The sequence below is a fragment of the Salmo trutta genome, chromosome 36 (genome assembly GCF_901001165.1).
Source record: "Salmo trutta chromosome 36, fSalTru1.1, whole genome shotgun sequence".
Classification (NCBI taxonomy): domain Eukaryota; kingdom Metazoa; phylum Chordata; class Actinopteri; order Salmoniformes; family Salmonidae; genus Salmo; species Salmo trutta.
Window position 1 is genome coordinate 39,900,908 of NC_042992.1, and position 27,080 is coordinate 39,927,987.

Consider the following 27,080-nt stretch of genomic DNA (forward strand, 5'->3'; position numbering starts at 1 on the left):
ATTTCCCTATAATATATTTGCATAATTGGGCGATCCCATAGCATTTAGGTAATGACATCATAATGTATTTGTAAAGCTTGTGTTTATCTTTATTGGATTTTCATGTTTCCCCCACAGCTCCCTCTGCTGGGATCTCTTGAATGGGCCAATACTGACTGTGAATGTATAATTAACTATGCCCAAATGTGAGGTATTGTTATTAATGTGACATTAATTGACATTGCCCTTAAATGCTTAAAAAGGACTAATACCCGAAACGTTCGTGCGGAAATGTCAATTTAAATGTATTTACCGGAGTGCTGTCCTATTTCTGTTCTTTGGATTATATATGAGGATACAGCACCCGATTTAAGTTTATATAAAGTGGAGTCGAGCATGTTGTTTATCTTTTCAAACACTATTATTACACACAGAGGGAGTCCATGCAACTAATTGTCACTTGTTAAGCACATTTTTACTCCTGAATTTATTTAGGCTTGCCATAACAAAGGGGTTGAATGCTTGACTCAAGAAAGACATTTAAACTTTACACTTTTTGTTAATTTGTAAACATTTCTAAAAACCTAATTTCACTTTGACATTATGGGGTAATGTGTGTAGGCCAGTGACACAAAATCTCAATTTAATCCATTTTAAATTCAAACTGTAACACAAAATTAGGAAAAAGTCATGGGATGTGATTACTTTTGTGCCCATCCTTACCTCAGCGTTGAAAGTGGTCCGTTCTAGACTACTCCATAACCTGCTTTTAAGGTGAGGTAATTAACAAATTAAGTAAACTATGTGTGCCATTTCTTGCACAAAATGAAGCAGTACAACTACAGCTAGAAGTATTATTAAGTGTAATAACGTTTATTATTAACCTGGATGCAGAGAGTGACTCATTTAGAAATCTCGTTTTAGGACACCCCTACTTTCCCTCTGAGTTGTACTGTTCCCGGGTGCGCGTCTCCTGCCTGGCCCTCTTTGTCCGGCGGCGAGAGTAGGCCGTGATTAATATGGCAAAATTTGCGTTTTTGTATGAATTATTATTTTAAGCTGTATCACAACATAAAGCATATACCATGTGAGGACTGGTATATCGACAATGACACACCGGAGATGTTCATATTAACGGACTGCAGAGCAAGCAACGCCGGAGAAAGGGTATAGTTTGCTTCCCAATAATGCTAGCAAGCTAGCTATCTTTTCGTAGCTAACTAACTCAAGTAGCTAACATTTTACTAGAGACCGGTTATTTTGTACCGCTTGCTATGAAGGCGAAACTGGTCAATTAACCAAATTGAATGTAGATGATTAATTATTATAAATCATAATCTACATGTTTTTTATCACAAACATAGTAACTAGCTAGCGACTAACGTTACCCAAATGTGATAGCTAACTTTGCTATCCAGCTAGCTAGCCAGCTATCTTAATTGCTAACTTTACTCATCTGTAACTAAGTTATTATTTTTAGAGGGAGGAGGGTAGTGTTATGCAACTTGCATTCTGGCAAACATTAGCCACAGTTTCATTCAGCCCGGCTCTTCATCTTCTGCAAGCTGGCTGCTGAAAATAACCCTGGCTAGCCACAGTTGTTGGCCACCGAACCCCGTGACAGTCAAAGCGTTGGGCGCAAGATATCTAGCTGTAAAACGAGTTGTGAATTGCAAGGGGATACACATTACCTATCTATCTATAGAAACCGTCCTGAAATCTAAAGACCGTGTATGACTCTACTTGCGAGTATTGCTCAGGTCCAAATTATCAAGACTATTCGTCATTTTAAAAAATTCTTATATGATATGAACGGTGAAATGTCACCGCACCGACAGTCATATTAATGGCTGCCGAATCGGGGAGACTACTGGCGGGACAAGGCCAAGGAAAGCGAGGCAAAGGTAGGTATATGATAATTCATTCATCCATCCCCGTCTGTCTCAGATCAGAACTAACCATTAGTTACCACAGCTGCAAATGCACGTGTCTACAGGACTGTAGACAGTTGTTCTGTCATGTAGTTTGTCTGACCTGCTATTCATGTTGGTATTAGGCTGCCTTGTATTAATTTCATTTCTACGTTCTCGTGATGTGTCCATTCTTTCCCTCTGTGTCTCATAATCAACCAAACCTGTCCCTCTGCTTGGTGATTTGTTGTGGCTGTTCAACACTCAAATTAAATCTAAGTTCCTTCCCTGTAGCTCAGTTGGTAGAGCATGGTGTTTGCAACACCAGGGTTGTGGGTTCGATTCCCACAGGGGGCCAGCACAGAAAAAAAAAAGTATGATATGCATGAAATTGTATGAAATGTATGCATTCACTACTGTAAGTCGCTCTGGATAAGAGCGTCTGCTAAAAAATGTAAAATGTAAATGTAAGTTTATCGGTACGTACACAGTTCAGATATAGCAGTTGTAGCTCTCTAAAATCCTTCATATGTAGGGTTTTCAACCATTAAATTCACCTCCATGTAAACTACAATTTAGTCATTTAGCAGATGCTCTTATCCAGAGTGACTTAGAGTTGTGAGTGCATACATATTCATTCGTACTGGTTCCCCATGGGAATCAAACCCACATCCCTGGCATTGCATGTGCCATGCTCTACCAATTGAGCCACACGGGACCAATTGTGATGCTGTGTTTTTTAAAGGCCCCAAACAGTCATTCAGATTCCCATGTATAATAGCCTTTTTGAGTGACTAAAGTATCACCAATAATATTTTTGAGGGGTAGAAATTATCAACATTTTAGAAATGACTTTCTCTCATGGCTTACTAGCAGGAAGTTTGAAAATACAGGCTGAGTAGGCAGGGAGCTTATGTTCATGAGGTCGCCTTTACTGACGTGTCTTTGAAACGCCTATGTCAAGAAACTTGGATGCAGTGTTGCCGAAAAATCATTTCAGACAAATTTGGTGATACACAAAGCAACTCAAACAATATTGAAGTTGCATCAATGGTGTAATTTGTATTTATTTATTCATCTCCCGATTGGCATGTCTCTTGCGATGCAGTTCACAGCAGCACTGATGGATGTGTTGACATGACAACTGAGTTTTGACACCCCCCCAGACCTTCTTGTTCCACGCTGGCTCAAGAACTAACTAGCCAGTAACTAGCTAACACCAGATGCAGATGAAAGGGAAGACATGTATCTTTGCCATAGATGAAGTGTAAACTTTTAATTGTATTTGCTGACAGCCTACAGTCCCAATTTTGGCACCAGTAGAGGTAGCCATCTAGCTATATAAATCACCCCCCTCCGCAAACCTGCCTTCTCCAATGTTGGTTAAAGGGGTGGTACCTATTACAATTGGGTAAGAGAATATGTTACCATTGGTGTATTAAAATGAGAGTTAGGGTGACATCCCCCTATCCCCTCAATAATCCCGCCCCGTGAATCCATGTGGGAGGGGACCAACAATTTATGATCAAACTTTATCAATGTAGAAGCAAAAGTCATGCTTCATACTTTGGTCATATACTTTGATCTGGTTTCATCTGAATATCATCACATTTCATGAAAAACATAATTTTGACTGTTCATGACCTTTAACCTTTAGACGTCAATCATCGTTTTCTAAACATATTTATCTTTCATGTCAGCGAGAAATAATAAAGACACTTACTGTAGCAGTTTTGCACAGATCTGCACTTCCTCCCCATTTAGCTTACACACGGGTGTTTGGAGCATGCTAGATGGCTAATTAGCACAAGTGACGGCCTATGTCTTCCGTAAACAAGCGCTGTAACATGGAGATATGTGACTCGTTTCAGGAAACTAGGTGTATGTCGCGCAAATGGCTCTACTTCACAGAAGAGCCATTTGAACTTACTTTTTTTTTTAATCTAAATGTTTTTGGGCAGAAATGCCTTCTTGGAACTTTCATGTGCCTTAGCACTTGTATGCCGCCTGTAAATATGAATGAAATTGTTAAATGACGAGCCTAGTTGGTTTAGCCACAGAAAAAGCTAGCAACCTTCCTGCTAGACATGATTGGCAGAGATAATCAGTGGGCTGGACATGCGGAGAGATGAGTTTGGATTTGTCTGCCATGTAGCATGCTTCTGTCTATAACGTGAGCTGGTCAGTATGTGTAGGTAATCCTTTCTAACGCAGCTTTTTGAAAGATATCATGTAGTAGAACTGTGTTGCTCTCCAGTTTCTGGAGGACCGAGTTTTGAAATCAGTGGAATTAGAGTATGATAGCTAAGGAGATGGAGAAAATTCAGGCGTTTGATTGCAAATATGCAGACAGTCGAAAGAGAACATACTGTCTGTTGTATAAAACACCTGTCTCCAGATAACATCTTCAAACTAAGGGAAATCATGGCATCCATGACAGAGGGTGAAGCGTCCATCCATGTATACAGGTAAGATAGTCTAGCTAGCTACATTTTCAGCTAGCTAACGTTACGTGTATGATCTGTGTAGTTATTATTTGTATCTCAGAGCCATTTGCGTAACATTATCCGTTGGGATTATGATTAATTGTTTAGCTAGCTAGCTAGCTACATGTCTAAACAAGACTCCACTATGCAAGTAACCGTTTCAATAGAATGTTCATGATGTCACTGCGACAACTGTCGATACACGTAGCTGGTAAATTCGGTCTGGTGATCTACTCCGAATTCAGAGCACTCTCGTCAGTGTGCCAGAGCGCAGAATAACGGACGAATTTACGAATGCTCAACATCCGTTGAATATGGCCGGTGTCAGTTAAAGTTGGCAAAAAAGTGTAATTAAATTGTTGCCAGCAGCACAGTTGCAGTCACCAATGCTCTGAATAACATAAAAACAGCCTAACCAGCTCTGCTAGGGCGAGTAAAATGGTCAGTGAGCTGTTCTCTCATTTGTATCTGGAAGTAGCTAGCAAGCTAGCCAATGTTAGCCAGTTAGCTTGGGTGCTTGACTGCTGCTGTTAGGTTGGAACGCTTGGATCAGTTGTGGCTCAGTTGGTAGAGCATGGTGCTTGCAACGCCAGGGTTGTGGGTTCAATTCCCACGGGGGGCCAGTAAGGGGGGGGGAAAAATGTATGAAATGAATTGAAATGTATGCATTCACTACTGTAAGTTGCTCTGGATAAGAGCGTCTGCTAAATGACTAAAATGTAAAAAATGTAAAATGTGGATCAACCCTACTCCTCGGCCAGAGTGTCCAGTGTGCACTCAACACTCCTAGAGCAAAACACTAAGTTTACGAACGGACAATCTGACAACGCTCTGAGTTTATGAACGCCCAGAGCGCACTCTGACACTCCAGATTAAATTTACAAACACACCTGTAGTATAAATCAGCCTTTAGTCTTAAAATCTTTGGTTGTTTAGTACAAGGCCTCACATGTTAATCCTTAAAGAGATGGGTGGGGCTAAGGCTTTAGATGGTGTGAACGATGCTGAATGGGTGTAGATAAAGAAGGGCTGTTGAGTAGGGTTGCACATTTTGGGGAATATTCCCATGGGGAATATATGGGAATTAACGGTAATATATGGGAATTAGTGGAAATGTATGCAAATTAATATTAATACCATTTAAATGTAAATGTTTTTTTGCATTGGATATACACTGCTCAAAAAAATAAAGGGAACACTAAAATAACACATCCTAGATCTGAATGAATGAAATAATCTTATTAAATACTTTTTTCTTTACATAGTTGAATGTGCTGACAACAAAAATCACACAAAAATAATCAATGGAAATCCAATTTATCAACCCATGGAGGTCTGGATTTTGAGTCACACTCAAAATTAAAGTGGAAAACCACACTACAGGCTGATCCAACTTTGATGTAATGTCCTTAAAACAAGTCAAAATGAGGCTCAGTAGTGTATGTGGCCTCCACGTGCCTGTATGACCTCCCTACAACGCCTGGGCATGCTCCTGATGAGGTGGCGGATGGTCTCCTGAGGGATCTCCTCCCAGACCTGGACTAAAGCATCCGCCAACTCCTGGACAGTCTGTGGTGCAACGTGGCGTTGGTGGATGGAGCGAGACATGATGTCCCAGATGTGCTCAATTGGATTCAGGTCTGGGGAATGGGCGGGCCAGTCCATAGCATCAATGCCTTCCTCTTGCAGGAACTGCTGACACACTCCAGCCACATGAGGTCTAGCATTGTCTTGCATTAGGAGGAACCCAGGGCCAACCGCACCAGCATATGGTCTCACAAGGGGTCTGAGGATCTCATCTCGGTACCTATTGGCAGTCAGGCTACCTCTGGCGAGCACAAAGAAATGCCACCCCACACCATGACTGACCCACCGCCAAACCGGTCATGCTGGAGGATGTTGCAGGCAGCAGAACGTTCTCCACGGCGTCTCCAGACTGTCATGTCTGTCACGTGCTCAGTGTGAACCTGCTTTCATCTGTGAAGAGCACAGAGCGCCAGTGGCGAATTTGCCAATCTTGGTGTTCTCTGGCAAATGTCAAACGTCCTGCACGGTGTTGGGCTGTAAGCACAACCCCCACCTGTGGACGTCGGGCCCTCATACACCCTCATGGAGTGTTTCTGACCGTTTGAGCAGACACATGCACATTTGTGGCCTGCTGGAGGTCATTTTGCAGGGCTCTGGCAGTGCTTCTCCTGCTCCTCCTTGCACAAAGGCGGATGTAGCGGTCCTGCTGCTGGGTTGTTGCCCTCTTACGGCCTCCTCCACGTCTCCTGATGTACTGGCCTGTCTCCTGGTAGCACCTCCATGCTCTGGACACTACGCTGACAGACACAGCAAACCTTCTTGCCACAGCTCGCATTGATGTGCCATCCTGGATGAGCTGCACTACCTGAGCCACTTGTGTGTGTTGTAGACTCCGTCTCATGAGTGAAAGCACCGCCAGCATTCAAAAGTGACCAAAACATCAGCCAGGAAGCATAGGAACTGAGAAGTGGTCTGTGGTCCCCACCTGCAGAACCACTCCTTTATTGGGGGTGTCTTGCTAATTGCCTATAATTTCCACCTGTTGTCTATTCCATTTGCACAACAGCATGTGAAATGTATTGTCAATCAGTGTTGCTTCCTAAGTGGACAGTTTGATTTCACAGAAGTGTGATTGACTTGGAGTTACATTGTTTTGTTTAAGTGTTCCCTTTATTTTTTTGAGCAGTATATTTACCATATCATATGGAGACAAACCTTTTACCTTATCATAAGTAGACATAATTGCACATTATTAAATCCTTCCAATAGAAATAAAAAAAAGAAATTTAGTTACGAATTGAACTTTAATTAAATGAGTTGACTCTTCACATGGGATGATTTCACTGAACAACAACAACAGAAAGGGAATATTGAATGTTCCCCAATGATCCATCGCATCTCTAAAAGGATAGTCTACAAACCTAAAGCTTTGGTTGTCTTCCTCTCAGGCTTCCATGTCTTCTCCCTGGACCTCATCAATGTCCACCTCTTGAACATCAGACTGAGTCCTCATCTTCACTGTCACTTACCAACTGTGTTGAGGATGGCTCGTTGTCAGGCTCAAAAAGCGTCAAATTTGCCCCGATGGCCACCAATTTTTCAACCCTTGTATTGGTCAGCCTGTTGTATGCTTTGGTGTGTGTTCCCAAACAAGGACAAGTTGTGCTCTGAGGCTGCTGATGTTGGTGGGATTTGGAGGCAACAGGGGAAAGAGCCTCAGATCCACAAAGTCCCTTCCAACATGGCTGATGAGATGTTGGCATGACTGCCATATTGCATCTCCACCCCAAAGCCCTTGCTTGGAAGTGTACTTCGCCAGACTGCCAAGAACCTTGCCCTCATCCAGGCCAAGGTGGCGAGACACGATAGTGATGACACCATAGGCCTTATTGATCTCTGCACCAGACAGGATGCTCTTTCCAGCATTCTTGGGGTCCAACATGTACGCTGCGGAGTGTATGGGCTTCAGGCAGAAGTCGTCACGCCTTTTGATTTATTTCAGAACTGCAGTTTCTTCTGTTTGGAGCAACAGTGAAGTGGGCAGGGCAGTATAGATTTCTTATCTTACATCTGCAAGCAGAGTCTGAACATCAGACAGGATGCCATTGTCTCCCTCAATCTGTGCAATGGCTACTGCAATAGGTTTCAAGAGTTTCAGGCTGCTTACCACTCTCTCCCAAAATACATCATCCAGGAGGATCTTCTTGATAGGGCTGTCCATATCAGCAGACTGTGATATGGCCATTTTCTTGTAGAGACTCCTTCCCCTCCAGGAGACTGTCAAACATGATGACAATGTGGTTCTCTTATTCTTCTCACTTTACTTGGTGAGGTAGATTGCTGCTATAACTTGATGACCCTTCACATACCTAACCATTTCCCTGGCTCTCTTGTAGAGTGTATCCATTGTTTTCATTCCCATGATGTCCTTGAGGAGCAGATTCAATGCATGACTCCTCCACTTTGGACCATGCATCCTTCATGTTTGCAGCATTGTCTGTCACCAATGCAAATACCTTCTGTGGTCCAAGGTCATTGATGACTGCCTTCAGCTCATCTGCAATGTATAGACCGCTGTGTCTGTTGTCCCTTGTGTCTGTGCTCTTGTAGAGTACAGGTTGAGGGGTGGAGATGTATTTATTTATTCCTTGCCCAAGAACATTCAACCACCCATCAGAGATGATTGCAATACAGTCTGCTGTCTCTATGATTTGTTTGACCTTAACTTGAACTCTGAACTCTGCATCCAGCAAATTAGTAGATAAAGCATGTCTGGTTGGAGGGGTGTATGCTGGGCGAAGAACATTCAGAAATCTCTTCCAATACACATTGCCTGTGAGCATCAGAGGTTGAATAAGTTGCATACAGTTTGAGCAAGACATTCATCAGCATTTTTCTGGCTACATTCCTCCATTGAGTCAAACTTCTGATTCCGGGAGGACCATGAACTGTTGCTATAAGGTGTCTGTTTCATCATTTTCCCCTCGAATAGAAGTAGAGGGACTTTTGCCAGAGGTTGCTTGTTGTGATGACAGGGAACTCTATGCACTTGGCCAGATGATTCTGCATCTTTGTTGCATTCTTCAAATGATTTGGCACGGTATTTGCAAATGTACCCAGCTTTTCCTTCTACATTAGCTGCAATGAAATGTCTCCACACATCAGATAGTGCCCGTGGCATTTTCCTTTAAAGATTAGAAAAAATAGTTAATTTTTTTATCCATCTACAGATAAATAGTTAAGCAGTTAGATTAAACAACTCCTTTGTAAGATAAATGTTTTAAAATGAAACATGTAGGGAAACAGGTGAATTATTAACACTCTGTTAGCAGGCTCAACCAAGATAAAACCCACATCGTAGCAAAAACTAACTAGCAGAAATTGTTAACAAGTTAGAAGTGATTTTAACCTCTCTAGGGTATGTGGGACGAAATCGTCCCACCTACTCAACAGCCAGTGGAATCCCGTGGCGCGATATTAAAATACCTTAGAAATGCTATTACTTCAATTTCTCAAACATATGACTATTTTACACCATTTTAAAAACAAGACTCTTGTTAATCTAACCACACTGTCCGATTTCAAAAGGGCTTTACAACGAAAGCAAAACATTAGATTATGTCAGCAGAGTACCCAGCCAGAAATAATCAGAGACCCATTTTTCAAGCTAGCATATAATGTCACATAAACCCAAACCACAGCTAAATGCAGCACTAACCTTTGATCTTCATCAGATGACACTCCTAGGACATTATGTTATACAATACATGCATGTTTTGTTCAATCAAGTTCATATTTATATAAAAAACCAGCTTTTTACATTAGCATGTGACGTTCAGAACTAGCATACCCACCGCAAACTTCCGGTGAATTTACTAAATTACTCACGATAAACGTTCACAAAAAACATAACAATTATTTTAAGAATTATAGATACAGAACTCCTTTATGCAATCGCTATGTCCGATTTTAAAATAGCTTTTCGGTGAAAGCACATTTTGCTCGTCATCATGGGCTAGCTATTTTGACACCCACCAAGTTTGGCACTCACCAAACTCAGATTTACTATAAGAAAAATTGGATTACCTTTGCTGTTCTTCGTCAGAATGCACTCCCAGGACTTCTACTTCAATAACAAATGTTGGTTTGGTTCAAAATAATCCATAGTTATGTTCAAATATCCTCTTTTGTTCGTGCGTTCAAGACACTATCCGAAGGGTAACGAAGGGTGACGCGCCCAGGGCGTATCGTGACAAAAAAATTCTAAATATTCCATTACCGTACTTCGAAGCATGTCAACCGCTGTTTAAAATCAATTTTTAGGCAATTTTTCTCGTAAAAAAGCGATAATATTCCGACCGGGAAACCCTGTTTTCGTTCAAAGACGAGAAAATAAAAACATGGAGTCGCCTCGTGCCTGCGCCTCAGTCTCATTGTTCTCAGATCAACCACTATCCAAATGCGCTACTGTTTTTCAGCCAGGGGCTCCAAAGGCATCATTCAGCGTTTTGCCGCCTTCTGAGAGCCTATGGGAGCCGTAGGAAGTGTCACGTTACAGCAGAGATTTTCAGTTTTCAATAAAGAGAGTGTAGAAGCCCAAGAAATGGTCAGAGAGGGCACTTCCTGTAAGGAATCTTCTCAGGTTTTTGCCTGCCATATGAGTTCTGTTATATTCACAGACACCATTCAAACAGTTTTAGAAACTTTAGGGTGTTTTCTATCCAAAGCCAATAATTATATGCATATTCTAGTTTCTGGGCAGTAGTAATATCCAGATTAAATCGGGGACGTTTTTTTTATCCGGCTGTGCAAATACTGCCCCCTAGCCATAAGAGGTTAACCTCTCTAGTGTGTGTGGGACGGTAGCGTCCCACCTCGCCAACAGCCAGTGAAATAGCAGAGCGCCAAATTCAAAACAACAAAAATCTCATAATTCAAATTTCTCACACATACAAGTATTATACACCATTTTAAAGATAATCTTCTCGTTAATCCAACCACAGTGTCCGATTTCAAAAAGGCTTTACGGCAAAAGCATAGCATTAGATTATGTTAGGACAGCACCTTGACAAGAAAAACCACACAGCCATTTTCCAAGCAAGGAGAGGCGTCACAAAAACCAGAAATACAGCTACAATTAATCACTAACCTTTGATCTTCATCAGATGGCACTCATAGGACTTCATGTTACACAATACATGTATGGTTTGCTCGATAAAGTTCATATTTATATCCAAAAAACCCATTTTTCCATTGGCGTGTAATGTTCAGAAATGTTTTGCCTCAAACTTCCGGTGAATGAGCACATCAATTTACAGAAATACTCATAAACTTTGATAAAAGATTAAAGTGTTATGCACAGAATTATAGACAAACTTCTTAATGCAACCGCTGTGTCAGATTTCAAAAAAGCTTTACTGCGAAAGCAAACTTTGCAATAATCTGAGTACAGCGCTCAGACATCAAAACAAGCCATACAGATACCCGCCATTTTGGAGTCAACAGAAGTCACAAATGGCATTATAAATATTCACTTACCTTTGATCTTCATCAGAATGCACTCCCAGGAATCCCAGTTCCACAATAAATGTTTGTTTTGTTTAGATAAAGTCCATATTTATGTCCAAATACCTCCTTTTTGTTCAGTCGAGTAATCCAAATGCACTGTGCTCGCGCAGTAAGTTCAGACAAAGTCAGTTATATTACAGTTTGTAGAAACATGTCAAACAATGTATAGAATCAATCTTTAGGATGTTTTTATCAAATCTTCCATAATATTCCAACCGGACGATTCCTTTGTCTTCAGAAATGAAAAGGAACACACCTAACTCTCATGGGAGGGCGCGCCTGATTGCGCTCATGTCATTTTCTCAGTCATCTGATTCCAAGCGCTCTTATTCTCTCCCCATTCACAGTAAAAGCATGAAACAACGTTCTAAAGACTGTTGACATCTAGTGGAAGCCTTAGGAAGTGCAAAATGACCCCACAGACACTATGTTAGATGGGCAATCACTTGAAAAACTACAACCTCAGATTTCCACACTTCCTGGTTGGATTTTTTTCTCAGGTTTTTGCCTGCCATATGAGTTCTGTTTATACTCACAGACATCATTCAAACAGTTTTAGAAACTTCAGAGTGTTTTCTATCCAAATCTACTAATAATATGCATATCTTAGCTTCTGGGCCGGAGTAGCAGGCAGTTTACTACGGGCACGCTTTTCATCCGGACGTCAAAATACTGCCCCCTACCCAAGAGAGGTTAAGTCCAAACTGTAACTCTGCCACTCAGGAACAAGGTCTTCTTGGTAAGCAACTCCAGTATAGATTTGGTTTTGAGGTTATTGTCCTGCTGAATAGTAAATTCATCTCCCAATGTCTGGTGGAAAGAAGACTGAACCATGTTTTCCTCTAGGATTTTTGTCTGTGCTTAGCTCCGTTTTGTTTATTTTTTTTATCCTGAAAAACACCCCAGTCCTTACCGATTTACAAGCGTACCCATAACATGATGCAGCCACCACTATGCTTCAGAATATGCAGATTGGTATTCAGTAATGTGTTATATTGGATTTGCCCCAAACGTAACACTTTGTATTCAGGAAAAAAGTTAATTGCTTTAGTGCCATGTTGCAAACAGGATGTATGTTTTGGAATATTTATATTATGTACAGGCTTCCTTTTCACTCTGTCAATTAAATTAGTATTGTGGAGTAACTACAGTGTTGATCCATCCTCAGTTTTCTCCCATCACAGCCATTAAACTCTAACTGTTTTAAAGTCACCATTGACTTCATTGTGTTTTCCTTCCTCTCCGGCAAGTGAGTTAGGAAGGACGCCTGTCTCATTGTAGTGACTGGGTATATTGATACATCATCCAAAGTTGAATTAATAACTTCACCATGCTCAAAGGAATATTCAATGTCTGCTTTTGTTATTTTTTTACCCATCTACCAATAGGTGCCCTTTGCGAGGCATTGGAAAACCTCTCTGGTCTTTGTGGTTGAATCTGTGTTTGAAATTTACTGTTGGACTGAGGGACCTTTACAATTATCTGTATGTGTGTGGTACAGAGATTGCGTAGTCATTCAAAAATCATGTTAAACACTTTTAGGCCATGTGACTTGTTAAGCACATTTTTACTCCTGAACTTATTTAGGTTTGCCATAACAAAGGGGCGGAATACTTATTCACGAAAGACATTTCAGCTTTACATTTTTTATTAATTCATAAAACATTCTAAAAGCATAGTTCCACTTTGACCAATATGGGGTATTGTCACTGGCCTACACACAATCTAAATTTAATCAATTTTAAATTCAGTCTTTAACAACAACAGTGGAAAAAGTCAAGGGGTGTGAATACTTTCTGAAGGCACTTTTATATTAGATTTGGCTACGTCAAGAATCCAGCATATACAGTACATTTGGAAAGTATTCAGACCCCTTTTTTCCCATTTTGTGACGTTACAGCCTTATTCTAAAAATGATTAAATAAAAATCTTCAAATCTACACACAATACCCCATAATGACAAAGCGAAAACAGGTTTTTAGACATTTTTGCAAATGTATAATAAAATAAATACCTTATTTATATGAGTATTCATACCTTTTGCTATGAGACTCGAAATTGAGCTCAGGTGCATCCTGTTTCCATTGATCATCCTTGAGATGTTTCTACAACATGATTGAAGTCCACCTCTGGTAAATTCAATAATTTGGACATAATTTAGAAAGGTACACACCTGTCTATATAAGGTCCCACAGTTGACCGTGCATGTCAGAGCAAAATCCAAGCCATGAGGTCGAAGGAATTGTCCGTAGAGCTCAGAGACAGCATTGTGTCGAGGCACAGATCTGGGGAAGGGTACCAAAAAATGTCTGCAGCATTGAAGGTCCCCAAGAACACCGTGGCCTCCAGAAGTTTAGAACCACCAAGACTCTTCCTAGAGCTGGCTGCCTGGCCAAACTGAGCAATCGGGGGAGAAGGGCCTTTGCAGGGAGGTGACCAAGAACCCAATGGTCACTCTGACAGAGCTGTGGAGAAGGAAGAACCTTCCCGAAGGACAACCATCTCTGCAGCACTCCACCAAACAGGAATTTTATGGTAGACGGAAGCCACTCCTCAGAAAAAGGCACGACAACCCACTTGGAGTTTGTCAAAAGGCACCTAAAGGACTCAGACCATGAGAAACAAGATTATCTGGTCTGATGAAACCAATATTGAACGATTTGGCCTGAATGTCAAGCGTCACATTTGGAGGACACCTGGCACCATCCCTACAGTGAAGTATGGTGGTGGCAGCGGCTTGCTGTGGGGATGTTTTTCAGCAGCAGGGACTGGGGGACTAGTCAGGATTGAGGGAAAGATGAATGGAGCAAAGTACAGAGATCCTTGACGAAAACCTGCTCCAGAGTGCTCAGGATCTCAGACTGGGGTAAAGGTTTCCCTTCCAAAAGAACAACGACCCTAAGCACACAAGACAATGCAGGAATGGCTTTGGGACAAGTCTCCGAATGTCCTTGAGTGGCCCAGCTAAAGCCCGGTCTTGAACCCGATCGAACATCTCTGGAGATGCCTGAAAATAGCTGTGCAGCAACACTCCCCAACCAACCTGACAGAGCTTGATTGGATCTGCAGAGAAGAATGGGAGAAACTCCCCAAATACAGGTGTGCCAAGCTTGTAGCATCATACCCAAGAAGACTCAAGGCTGTAATCGCTGCCAAAGGTGCTTCAACAAAGTACTGAGTAAAGGGTCTGAATACTTATGTGATATTTTAGTTTATTTTTAATAAATGTGCAAACATTTCTAAAAAACTATTTTTGCTTTGTCATATTGGGGGATTGTGTGTAGAATGATTATCATTTTTCATTTTAGGATAGGGCTGAAACAATGTGGAAACGGTCAAGGGGTCTGAATACTTTGAATGCACTGTAAATATGCGGCATGTATAAACAGCAACTAAAATGCAATGTACAGTAAAAGTATTAGCATGAGCTATGCGGGTTAAAGGTGTTGGTATAAAAATAGATAATGTATGTTCATCTGTAAACTGGAAAGAAAAGTCTAGAATGTCTCATGTCTCTCCTTCCCCTCTTTAGGTGGACAGATGAAGAGTCCAGAGAAGCGGAAGAGAAAATCCAACGCTCAGGTAACTACTGCCTTCAACACATTGCTCCATAATGTAAACGTTTGACTGGTGGCCTCTTCTGCGAGAAGGTTTTACTTGTGTGTTCACTTGTCCTTTTACTGGTCTTGTTATGATGGTTGCACATTTAAGCATGGTCTAAACACCAAGTTAACATTTTACGTTGTAACATAGTTGACGACTTGTTACATCGATCAGTGGTTTCACTAGTTGACTATTCAATCATTCTATACTACCTGTAGCTTCTCTGCTCTTACCAAACTCATGTTGTTCAATCGCAAAAATCCATTATCTCCTCTCTCTCCTGATCGTGTGTTTCAGGGGGCCGGTGGCGCGTTCTCCCACCTCTCTGAGTTTGCGCCCCCTCCTACCCCCATGGTGGACCACCTGGTTGCCTCCAACCCTTTTGATGATGACTTTGGTCCCCCGTCGCTGCCGTCCCGACCTGGTGGGGCTGGAGTTCCAGGAGGGGGTCCCTTCCTCCCGAGCCCAGGGGCAGGTGGAGGAGGGGGGCCTTATGGGGCTGGAGGCAGGATAGGCCCCGGGAGCATGGGCTTCATGGGCGGCCCTGGAGGACCAGGACGAAGACCGCCCTTTGGCCCAGGACCACCCAACGCAGGACCGCACCACCAGCTGGGCTTTGGGGGGATGCCTGGCTTTGGGGGTGGCGGAGGAGGTTTCGCGGGACCCGGGGGTCCTTCGCAATTTAACATGCCCCCCAATTTCAGTCCGCCCATGCACCCGGGACCGGGGTTCAACCCTATGCTGTCCCCTGGTGGTATGGGGGGTCCTGGAGGGGGGCCACCGCACCCTCGGTTTGGGATGCCCCCGCAGCAACAGCACGGACAGGGTGGGCACCCCTTCAACAGCCCCCCTTTGCCTGGTGGCGGAGGCCCCAGGGGACCCCCCCATGGCCCCATGAACCCCATGGGGGGCATGCCTGGTGGGATGAACATGATGGGGGGCATGGGCGTTGGCCCAGGAGGAAACATGGGAGGGATTCCAGGTTTACCCCCTCAAGGACAGTTCCCTCCCTCACAGGATGGCCCATATCCAGGCCTCAGCCCCCCGGGCCCAGGGAACGATGAGGGTAAGAACTTTGGTGGAGGTGGGCCCCAGTCTGGGCCTCCACAGCAGCAGCCTAACTTAAACCCCTCTGGTCCACCGGGTCCCAACAACACTCCCCCCGGGCCTCCCAACTCTGGCCCTCCCCAGCCTGGAGGAGGCTTCCCTGACCAGCAGCCCAACACGCCCGGCCAGCCCCCCTCAGCACCGCCCCAGTCCAACCCCAACTCCTCCCCCACCGGCCCCCTCAACGGCTCCCAGCCCCTGCAGCCGCCACCCAATCAGCTGCAGGGGCCCAACTCTGCCAACGCCCCCTCCTCCAATAACCCGTCCCAACAGCAGTCAACTCCGCCGAATTCTTCCCTTGGCTCCACCCTTTACAACCAGCAGAACAACACTCCTGGTGGAGGCTCCATGCCAAACGCTCCCCCCAACTCTGCCCAGAACAACATGACCAACAACAGCAGTGGGGGTAACACCCCTGGCAGCAACCCCAACCCACCTTCCAACTCTACCCCCAACACCCAGTCTCCACTGCCCCCTGGCCCCACTAACCCCTCCACCGGCCCAGGCTCCGGTCCAGGGAAGCTGGGCGGCCCGGGCATGGTGTTCCCCTGCGGCTTCTGCCTGTCGGAGGTGCACGACGACCAGGATGCCATCTTGTGTGAGGCGTCGTGCCAGCGCTGGTTCCACCGTGACTGCACGGGCCTGACGGAGCCAGCCTACGGACTGCTGACCCGAGAGAGCTCTGCTGTCTGGGCCTGCGACTTCTGCCTCAAGACCAAGGAGATCCAAGCTGTGTATGTCCGCCAGGGCTTGGGTCAGCTGGTGGCTGCCAACGAGGGCTGAGGAATGGAAGGCGGAGGAGAATAGACTAGGAGGGAGGAAGGGGTACAGGAGAAGAGGCACAGGAGAAGAGGCATTGACTGCTCTGATCTCTTTTGGAATGGCTTTGGGCTGGGTTTCCCAAAATAATCGTAGTGCTAAGATCATCTTAATTCCATTGAAACTCAATGGATGATGTAAGTAAGATGATGTAAGTGCTACAATGCTTTTGGGAAACCCAGCCCTTGTCTACCCACCAGCTACTCACCCAACCTTATCTGACAAGCTTTTTACAATGCTTGATTTAAATCTCTTCATTACATACATAAACACACAGTTACATGAAGCACTTTTAGTGACTCTTTTGGACTGAACAACTGATTTCCCCCAACATGACAAATGTCCACTCCACATGAACCTCCCCCAGACATCCGGCCTGCCGACCAGCAAAGCACTGACACCAACACACTACCTCATACTTTGTGACTGACCGGCAAGGGCCCCTCGCACTGACACACTGACTGACCCCTGGTGAGAGCGTGGTCACCACACACACCCCTGGTTCTGACCCAGAGCAGATTAATCCAAAGGTGATCCAAACCGCCCCTCGATGTACTAGACTGTCCTCCCTCCGACACCTCCAGAGAGCGAATGAATGGCGCCACAGAAAAGTGTAGATATACAGCCTGAACATTTGCCCAAAACACGCCTCTGTCGATCTTGGAATTCAGGAGAATCAACCAATGAAAGAAAAAAAATAACTAGATTATGTCTAGGTTCTGTCAATGGACTTTTTGTTTTTATACATTGAACCAACCATTTTTTTATATAGATATTATTTTTTTTCACTGGACACGGAAGTTGTGATATCAGTGCTGTTTGGATGGTGTTGGCATAGCTACAAGTAGTGACGACATGGTCATATCCGATGTGTGTACTAGTCTTTGGGGTTGCATGTGAACCAATGCAGTAACTTTGTCCGATCTCTTTTTATTTGTAATTTGGTCTCTGCTAGAGGCCTCAAAGTAGACCAAATAACGGCGCAAAAAATATACGTTTTCATATTACTGTCATGGCAGGTGTTTCTAATTTTTATTAAAAATAAAAAATCAGTTCAATTTGCCTTTTTCTCAACTGTTCCCTTTGTACTGATATGTGCTGTGTAATAATGTGCTCTACTCTTGCGCCCTCTGGCAGGAACCTGAGGGACTGACCAGCAGCCCACACAGGGTGGGTGAAGGCACTAAACTCTGAAGTAGTAATTGTTTTTGTACTTGTCCTCTTAAAAAAAAAAAATTGGTGGCTTTTGTTGCATTAAACATGGGGATATGCTAAAGCCACTAAAATGGATATGGTGCTATCCTAGTCTAGTTTGTTAAAATTGTCTAACGACAGTACCAGAGTTGTTTCTTACATTGTTAGAAAATCTTAAACGTTATTACATACAGCCAGGAAGAACTATTGGATATCAGAGCGACGTCAACTTACCAGCACTATGACTTTCCCGAAGCAGATCCTTTGACCGAACCACCCAGGGCATTTGAACTGATTCCAGAGGCTGACCCAAATGTGTTCATTTTTTATTTAACTAGGCAAGTCAATTAAGAAGAAATTCTTATTTACAATGATGGCCTAAACAGTGGGTTAACTGCCTTGTTGTGGCAGAACGACAGAGTTTTACCTTGTCAGCTCGGGGATTCGTTTTAGCAACCCTTCGGTTACTAGTCCAATGCTCTAACCACTTGGCTACCTGCCACCGGAGAAGAGGAAGACGGAGCGGTCTTCTGGTCAGACTTCAGAGGAGCGCACACCACCCACCGCTTCCGAGTATATTACTTGCTAATGTCCAGTCTAGATAACAAGGTAGACGAGATTAGGGCAAGGGTTGCCTTCCAGAGACATCAGGGATTGTAACAAACTCACGGAAACATGGCTCACTCGGGATATGCTGTCGGAGTCGGTACAGCCACCTGGATTCTTTGTACGTCGCGCCGACAGGTATAAACATCTCTCCGAGAAGAAGAAGAAGGGGGTGTATGTTTCATGATTAACGACTCAATGTAATTGTAACAACATACAGGAACTTGAGTCCTTTTGTTCACCTGACCTAGAGTTCCTCACAATCAAAAGCCGACCATATAATCTCCCAAGGGAATTCTCCTCGGTTATTGTCACAGTCGTGTATATCCCCCTACCACGATGCCCCTCAATGGACTTTATGCAAACTGGAAACCATATATCCGGAGGCTGCATTTATTGTAGCTGGGGATATTAACAAAGCAAATTTGAGAACAGGGCTATGTAAATTTTATCAGCATAATGACTGTAGCACTCGCACTAGAAAAACACGATGACCGCTACTCTAAATTCCGCAATGCATGCAAGGCCCTCCCCCGCCCTCCTTTCGGCAAATCTGACCACGACTCCATTTTGCTCCTCCCTTCCTATAGGCAGAAACTCAAACAGGATGTACCCGTAACAAGGACTATTCAACGCTGGTCTGTCTAATCAGAATCCACGCTTCAAGATTGTTTTTATCACGCGGACTGGGACATGTTCCGGGTAGCTTCAGAATAATATAGACGTCTACGCTGATTTGGTGAGTGAGTTTATAAGGAAGTGTATAGGAGATGTACCTACTGTGACTATTAACCTACCCTAACAAGAAACCGTGGATAAATGGCGGCATTCACGCAGAACTGAAAGCGTGAACCACCGCATTTAACCATGGAGAGGTGACTGGGAAATGGCCTAATACAAACTGCAGTTATTCCCTCTGTATGGCAATCAAACAAGCGAAATGTCAGTATAGAGACAGTGGAGTCGCAATACAACGCCTCAGACACGAGAGGTATGTGGTAGGGTCTACAGACCATCACGGACTACAAAAGGAAAACCAGCCGCATCACGGACACCGGAGTCTTGCCTCCAGACAAACTAAACACCTCTGCCCGCTTTGAGGATAATCGTGCCACCAACGCGGCCCACGACCAAGGACTGTGGTCTCTCCTCCGTGGCTGACGTAAGACATTTAAACATGTTAACCCTCGCCAGGCTGCTGGCCCAGACGGCATCCCTAGCCGCATCCTCAGAGCATGCACAGACCAGCTGGCTGGTGTGTTTACGGACATATTCAATCTCTCCCTATCCCAGTCTGCTGTCCCCACATGCTTCAATATGGCCACCATTGTTCCTGTACCCAAGAAGGCAAAGGTAACTGAACTAAATGACTATTGCCCCGTAGCACTCACTTCCGTCATCAGGAAGTGCTTCGAGAGACTAGTCAAGGATCATATCACCTCCACCTTACCTGTCACCCTAGACCCACTTCAACTTCAAAATTCCAGAAAATTATGTCATGGCTTTAGAAGCTTCTGATAGGCTAATTGGCATCATTTGAGTCAATTAGAGGTGTACCTGTGGATGTATTTCAAAGCCTACCTTCAAACTCAGTGCCTCTTTGCTTGACATCATGGGAAAATAAAAAGAAATCAGCCAAGACCTCAGAAGAAAAAAAATGTTAGACCTCCACAAGTCTGGTTCATCCTTGGGAGCAATTTCCAAACGCCTGAAGGTACCACATTCATCTGTACAAACAATAGTACGCAAGTATAAACACCATGGGACCACGCAGCCATCATACCGCTCAGGAAGAAGACGCATTGTCTCCTAGAGATGAACGTACTTTGGTGCAAAAAGTGCAAATCAATCCCAGAACAACAGCAAAGAACCTTGTGAAGATGCTGGAGGAAACCGGTACAAACGTATCTATATCCACAGTAACATGAGTCCTATATCGACATAACCTGAAAGGCCACTCGACAAGGAAGAAGCCACTGCTCCAAAACCGACATAAAATAGCCAAACTACGGTTTGCAACTGCACATGGGGACAAAGATCGTACTTTTTGGAGAAATGTCCTCTGGTCTGATGAAACAAAAATAGAACTGTTTGGCCATAATGACCATCGTTATGTTTGGAGGACAAAGGGGGATGCTTGCAAGCTGAAGAACACCATCCCAACCGTGAAGCACAGAGGTGGCAGCATCATGTTGTGGGGGTGCTTTTCTGCACGAGGGACTGGTGCACTTCACAAAATAGATGGCATCATGAGGCAGGATAATTATGTGGATATTATGTGGATATATTGAAGCAACATCTCAAGACATCAGTCAGGAAGTTAAAGCTTGGTCGCAAATTGGTCTTCCAACTGGACAATGACCCCAAGCATACTTCCAAAGTTGTGGCAAAATGGCTTAAGGACAACAAAGTCAAGGTATTGGAGTGGCCATCACAAAGCCCTGACCTCAATCATATAGAAATTTTGTGGGCAGAAATGAAAAAGCATGTGCGAGCAAGGAAGCCTACAAACCTGACTCAGTTTACACCAGCTCTGTCAGGAGGAGTGGGCCAAAATTCACCCAACTTATTGTGGGAAGCTTGTGGAAGGCTACCTGAAATGTTTGACCCAAGTGAAACAATTTAAAGGCAATGCTACCAAATACTTATTGAGTGTATGTAAACTTCTGACCCACTGGGAATGTGATGAAAGAAATAAAAGCTGAAATAAATTATTCTCGCAACTATTATTCTTAAAGTAAAGTGGTGATTCTAACTGACCTAAAACAGGGAATTTTTACTAGGATTAAATGTCAGGAATTGTGAAACTGAGATTACATACCTTAGCCAAATATATTTAAACTTCTGACTTCAACTGTATATTTTTATTCCATTCCTTTACTTAGATTTGTGTGTATTAGGTAGTTGTGGAATTGTTAGATATTGCTGCACTGTTGGAACTAGAAGCACAAGCATTTCGCTACACTGACAATAACATCTGCTAACCATGTGTATGTGACCAATAAAATGTTATTTTATTTCCTTTTCCATTCATTCAATTCAGGAAGTAAACTGAAATTCACTTTTTCCCAAAAAAATTCTGAGGCAAAGTTTGCAGTGGTGTAAAGTACTTAAGTAAAAATACTTGAAAGTAGTACTTAAGTCGTTTTTTTTGGAGTATCTGTACTTTACTATTTATATTTTTGACTACATTTACTTCACTACATTCCTAAACAAAAGTATGTACTTTTTACTCCTTATATTTTCCCTGACACCCAAAAGTGCTCGTTACATTTTGAATGCTTAGCAGGACAGGAAATTGGTCTAATTCACACGCTTATCAAAACAACATGCCTGGTCATCCCTACTGCCTCTGATCTGGCGGACTCACTAAACACATGCTTTATTTGTAAATGTTGTCTAAGTGTTGGAGCGTGACCCTGGCTATCCGTAAAAATAATTTAAAAAAGGAAAAGTAATTTGAAATGAATACTTTTTATACTTAAGTATATTTTATCAATTACATTTACTTTTGATACATAAGTATATTGAAAACCAAATACAAATAAGTACGATTTTACTGGGTGACTTTAACTTTTACTTGAGTAATTTTCTATTAAGGTATTTTTACTTTTACTCAAGTATGACAATTGGTTTCTTTTTCCACCACTGGGAATTTGTTTATTTCCTGAATTGAGTAGTCTCCCTAGGCCAGGGGTCATCAACTTGATTCAGCCGTGGTCCGATTTATCCATTTTTTTGAGAGGATGGTCAGGGCCCTGGAACATAATTACAAATAATTTGTAGACTGCAAATTGACCGCAAGAAGCCGAAACGGATATATTTTACTAAAACATAACCATTTCAAACCTTGCTTACATTTGTATACAATCACATATCCCCATGTGTGGGAATACTTTGGAAATGTATTTGAAGCTGATTTGCTGGTGTTTTAACAGTCTTATGTCCAACAACTAAAAATAATTTTGATCAGAGTACTTGGGTGGCCAAATAATATCCCCCATGGGCCAAATTCATCCCGCGTGCCGCCAGTTGGGGAACCCTGCCCTATGCAGACAGGTTGCCTCCCACATTAACATTCAGACACACACTGAGTGTACAAAACATTATGAACACTCGCTTTTTCCATGACATAGACTGACCAGGTGAAAGCTATGATCCCTTATTGATGTCACTTGTTAAATCCACTTCAATCAGTGTAGATGAAGGGGAGGAGACCGGTTAAAGAAGGATTTTTCAGCCTTGAGACAATTGAGCGATGGATTGTGTATGTGTGCCATTCAGAGGGCAAATGGGCAAGACAAAATATTTAAATGCCTTTAAACGGGGTATGGTAGTAGGTGCCAGTTGCTTCGGTTTGTGTCAAGAACTGCAACGCTGCTGGGCTTTTCACACAACAGTTACTTGTGTGTATCAAGAATGGTCCACCACTCTAAGGACATCCAGCGAACTTGACACAACTGTAGGAAGCAATGGAGTCAACATGGCCCAGCATCCACGTGGAATGCTTTTGACACCTTGTAGAGTCCATGCCCTTACAAATTCAGGTTCTGAGGGCAAAAGGGAGGAGGGGTGCGGTGCAACTCAATATTAGGAAGGTATTCTTAATGTTTTGTACACTGTGTATAGTGCTGTTGCCCTAGGTCTGGGATTTCCAAGACTGATTTGAGTGAATTGAAATGATTTTGACCCAAACCCCGAACGGTACTGACCTACCCTCACATGAGCATTGATAACCATTATGCTATTTCTATCTTTCAGTGTCTGTCATGGGGATTATATCCATCTAAATGCATTGTTGATGTCTGAGAAACAGAATTTTGTTCTGCTCTGTAGAAATGTACTGTTGGGGTCCTCATCAAGATTTCCACTGATACGCTGTAACAATCCAACATAACTTGTTTTTGGTCGTAGATGAGCTATGAAGAAAATGTATCTTGTTAAAGATACAAATTAAAATGAGTTATTACCGTGGCATGCAAGTAGTCTGCCTATGGGCCAGGAGAAACTGCACTCCAACCACTATATTACCATACATGACCAAAAACCGAATGGATCCTTGGTTGCATTCATTCACAAATCCCCTCAAACCATTCATCAAACAACATGGTCAATCTTATATAGTCACACAGTGGTACTGCAACCTTATATAATTGTGTAGTGTAAACATATATGTTAGGCTGCCAGATTTCTCCTGTGGTAGTCAACTGTGACATTTAATTACAATATTCATTGTGATCAATCCATGATAATTTATCATTTTATTATTTTGAGAATAGCCCTAAATTCTATTGAAAATAAACTGGGTTAATGTACTCACGTAGGCTATAGCAAACAGAGCTATGAAGCGCAAATAGTCGTTTAAATAATCGTAATCGCTAGACCATTGATTGGCAGCACTGTCCCGCCAATATCGAGAAGACCGTACATTCAATAGGTGCCGCCTTCCCCGGTATCCTGCGCCAATTGGCTTGTTTCGAGAGCGGGACGATAGTTATCTGACGTGCCTGCTGGCAACAGGTTGCTCTAGGAGCAGTAGTGGGGATTTGTTTATGTCTACAGTGTATTGTGAAACAATTCAATTCAAGGGCCTTTATTGGCATGGGAAACATATGTTAACGTTGGTCTTTATTGGCATGGGAAACATATGTTAACATTGCCAAAGCAAGTGAGGTAGATAATATACAAAAGTGAAATAAACAATAAAAATTAACACTAAACATTTAACATACAGAAGTTTCAAAAGAATAAAGACATTACAAATGTCTTATGTGTATATATACAGTGTTGTAACGATGTACAAATGGTTAATGTACAAAAGGGAAATAAATAAGCATAAATATGGGTTGTATTTACGATGGTGTTTGTTCTACACTGGTTGACCTTTTCTTGTGGCAACAGGTCACACATCTTGCTGCGGTGATGGTACACTGTGGTATTTCACCCAATAGATATGGGAGTTTATCAAAATCGGGTTTGTTTTCGAATTCTTTGTGGGTCTGTGTAATCTGAGGGAAGTATGTGTCTCTAATATGGTCATACATTTGGCAGGAGGTTAGGAAGTGCAGCTCAGTTTCCACCTCATTTTGTGGGAAGTGTGCACATAGCCGGTCTTCTCCATCAGTGTTTTATTCTAGGCTACTACAATCGAAGGAGACTTGATACGGCACTTCTGATATCTCGCCTGGAACATCCTCTTTTATAGCAGGTAGCCTGTATAATGTTGAACAGCTACTTATTTGCCCCAGTATCTGTGCGTTAGAGATGTCGACGATACATGGCATACTCATCGTCGACATCTCTAACGCACAAATACTGGCGCACTAGCCTACTTATTATTTGCTTATGCTACCGTCTATTTGTTCTTGCCGTTGGTCGGTGTCAGTAAATGAACGCCAAAGGGAATTGTTGAATCGTTCGTATTAAATAGCTTCTGCATTTCGCTGAGCCAGCGTTTATTTGGGATAAGCAGAGAAGGGACACCTGTGGCTTTGTGGTAAGTTGGCAGCAGTTTTACTATACTCCGCTTTTCCTGGCCACAGTAATAACCTACAGCGTGGTGATAAATTGTATTATAGCGCAGTAATTGTATGGATATTAACAGCTTACCCTGAACATTTTGTATAATATAATAGTAAACGCAGGATATCTCATAGTGTCGGTTTATAGATGGAGAAGTAGGTTGCAGATCAGCAGACAGCATTTCGCAGAGGCAGACATCGCGATGAAGGACATTTCGAGGGTTATGGTGTACGGGTTTCCGACCGACCATCATCAAAAGCGACTGAACGAAGGAGGCCACGCGAGTCAATGCAATGGAGCTCCAGAGGTAACGTTAACCGGTCATGACTGTTGTTGACTAGGCTAGCGTTAGACACTGGACAACTTTGTTGCAACTCTAGTTGAAGGTAACTAGCTAATTGCGTCTGAAGTGTTTTGTGTAACACCCCCCCAGCAAATAAGGTTAGCAAGCAACTCAATTGTAACTAAAATTGCAACACAGTTTATCCGTGTACCCCTGTTATTAGGTAACGTTAGTTACAGTAGCTAGCTCCCACCTCAGATAGTACTCAGTACTGTAATACATTTTGTTGACAGATTTGTTTTTGTAATGTTTTGTTAGCTCCACCTCATTTAGCTAGACTGAAGTTGACATAGCTAATGTTTGCTGATAAAGACATGTCCCTGTATTTGCTGTGTGTGTGTGTGTGTGTGTGTGTGTGTGTGTTGATAAAGCATACAACAGGTAGCTTGTTAATGCAAACTTATATATGTGGGTTCAGTTGTCTTAACAAAACGTTTGCTTGTTTTCAGGATGACATCTTCATCCCTGAAAATGTTTTCATCCTGGAGGAGACTGTGCAGGAGGCAGGGGGTACATGCAAATCCATGTTATTTCTAAGGCTATTGTTTATTTCAAGTATATGCAGTGATTTGAATATAACTATAGCCTAATAGATGCATTAATTGTTTTCTACCAACAGGAAAGAACGGTTAGTACAGCATGCCAAACTGACCCCTGGGTGGCAGTGTGTTCCTGTGCTGCGGTGGAGAAGAGGTCCACCAGGACCATCACTAAAAAGCTCAGGGCCCAGCTAGATTGCGCTCACGACCATCAGTATACAATCGAGTCCTGCCCCTATTTGCCACAGATGGAGCTGATGGAGAGTGAGATCAGTGAAGACCATAACTCGCTGAGAGCTCAGAATCACACTCATCACAGTGCGAGCCAAAATATACTATCGATCACTTTGGGGGAGCAGGATGGTGTTCTGAAAATGGAGAAGGAGCAGGCCATTCAACAGCGAATTCAAAGATACACCCATCCATAAAGGGAATTGGAGTGGAATTGTTTTTTCAAAGATGTTTTTTACCCGTTTCAATGGACGTGCTTCCCTGTCCTGGTTCTGCTGTTTCGACACTCTCTCAACCTATTATTGCTCAGCTATGAAAAGCCAACTGACATTTGCTCATGAGGTGTTGAACTGTTGCACCCTCTATAACCACTGTGGTTATTAATTTGATGTAAAAAGGGCTTTTGTCAATATATATTTGATTTATTGATTGTTTGCTGTGCTGGATGCTGTGTATTCACTAACTGTCTGAGTGATGGAACATTTTTGTAGTATCTGTAACATATTTTGGTGTGTATTTAATGCATCTTAACTTCTTTCCTTCAAATAATTTTAGATGATTTGTTGACTGGCTATGGCTTTCCAGATCACCCAACACTGCTATTTGTAAGGTTAATTTTAAGTGCATGTTGTGATTTTTTTTTTAA

At 42.8% G+C, this 27,080-nt stretch overlaps 1 protein-coding gene and 1 long non-coding RNA gene across 3 annotated transcripts; both read left to right on the plus strand.

Annotated features, from left to right (window-relative positions):
- Positions 1-939: 939 nt before the first annotated feature.
- Positions 940-18,062, plus strand: LOC115176083 (pygopus homolog 2-like). Of its 2 annotated transcripts, none has more exons than XM_029735869.1 (3): positions 940-1,883; positions 15,003-15,052; positions 15,371-18,062. In XM_029735869.1, exons 1-3 carry the CDS (start codon positions 1,826-1,828, stop codon positions 16,961-16,963), a joined length of 1,701 nt encoding a protein of 566 aa, XP_029591729.1. In that variant the 5' UTR covers positions 940-1,825; the 3' UTR covers positions 16,964-18,062. The 2 variants fall into 2 exon arrangements, with proteins under 2 accessions (XP_029591729.1, XP_029591730.1); XM_029735870.1 differs by having other exon boundaries at positions 940-1,146.
- Positions 18,063-24,833: 6,771 nt separating this feature from the next.
- Positions 24,834-26,867, plus strand: LOC115176261 (uncharacterized). The gene is made up of 4 exons (XR_003872203.1): positions 24,834-25,295; positions 25,456-25,628; positions 26,114-26,174; positions 26,284-26,867. It is a non-coding gene; the product is annotated as an uncharacterized LOC115176261 (long non-coding RNA).
- The last annotated feature ends 213 nt before the right edge of the window (positions 26,868-27,080 follow it).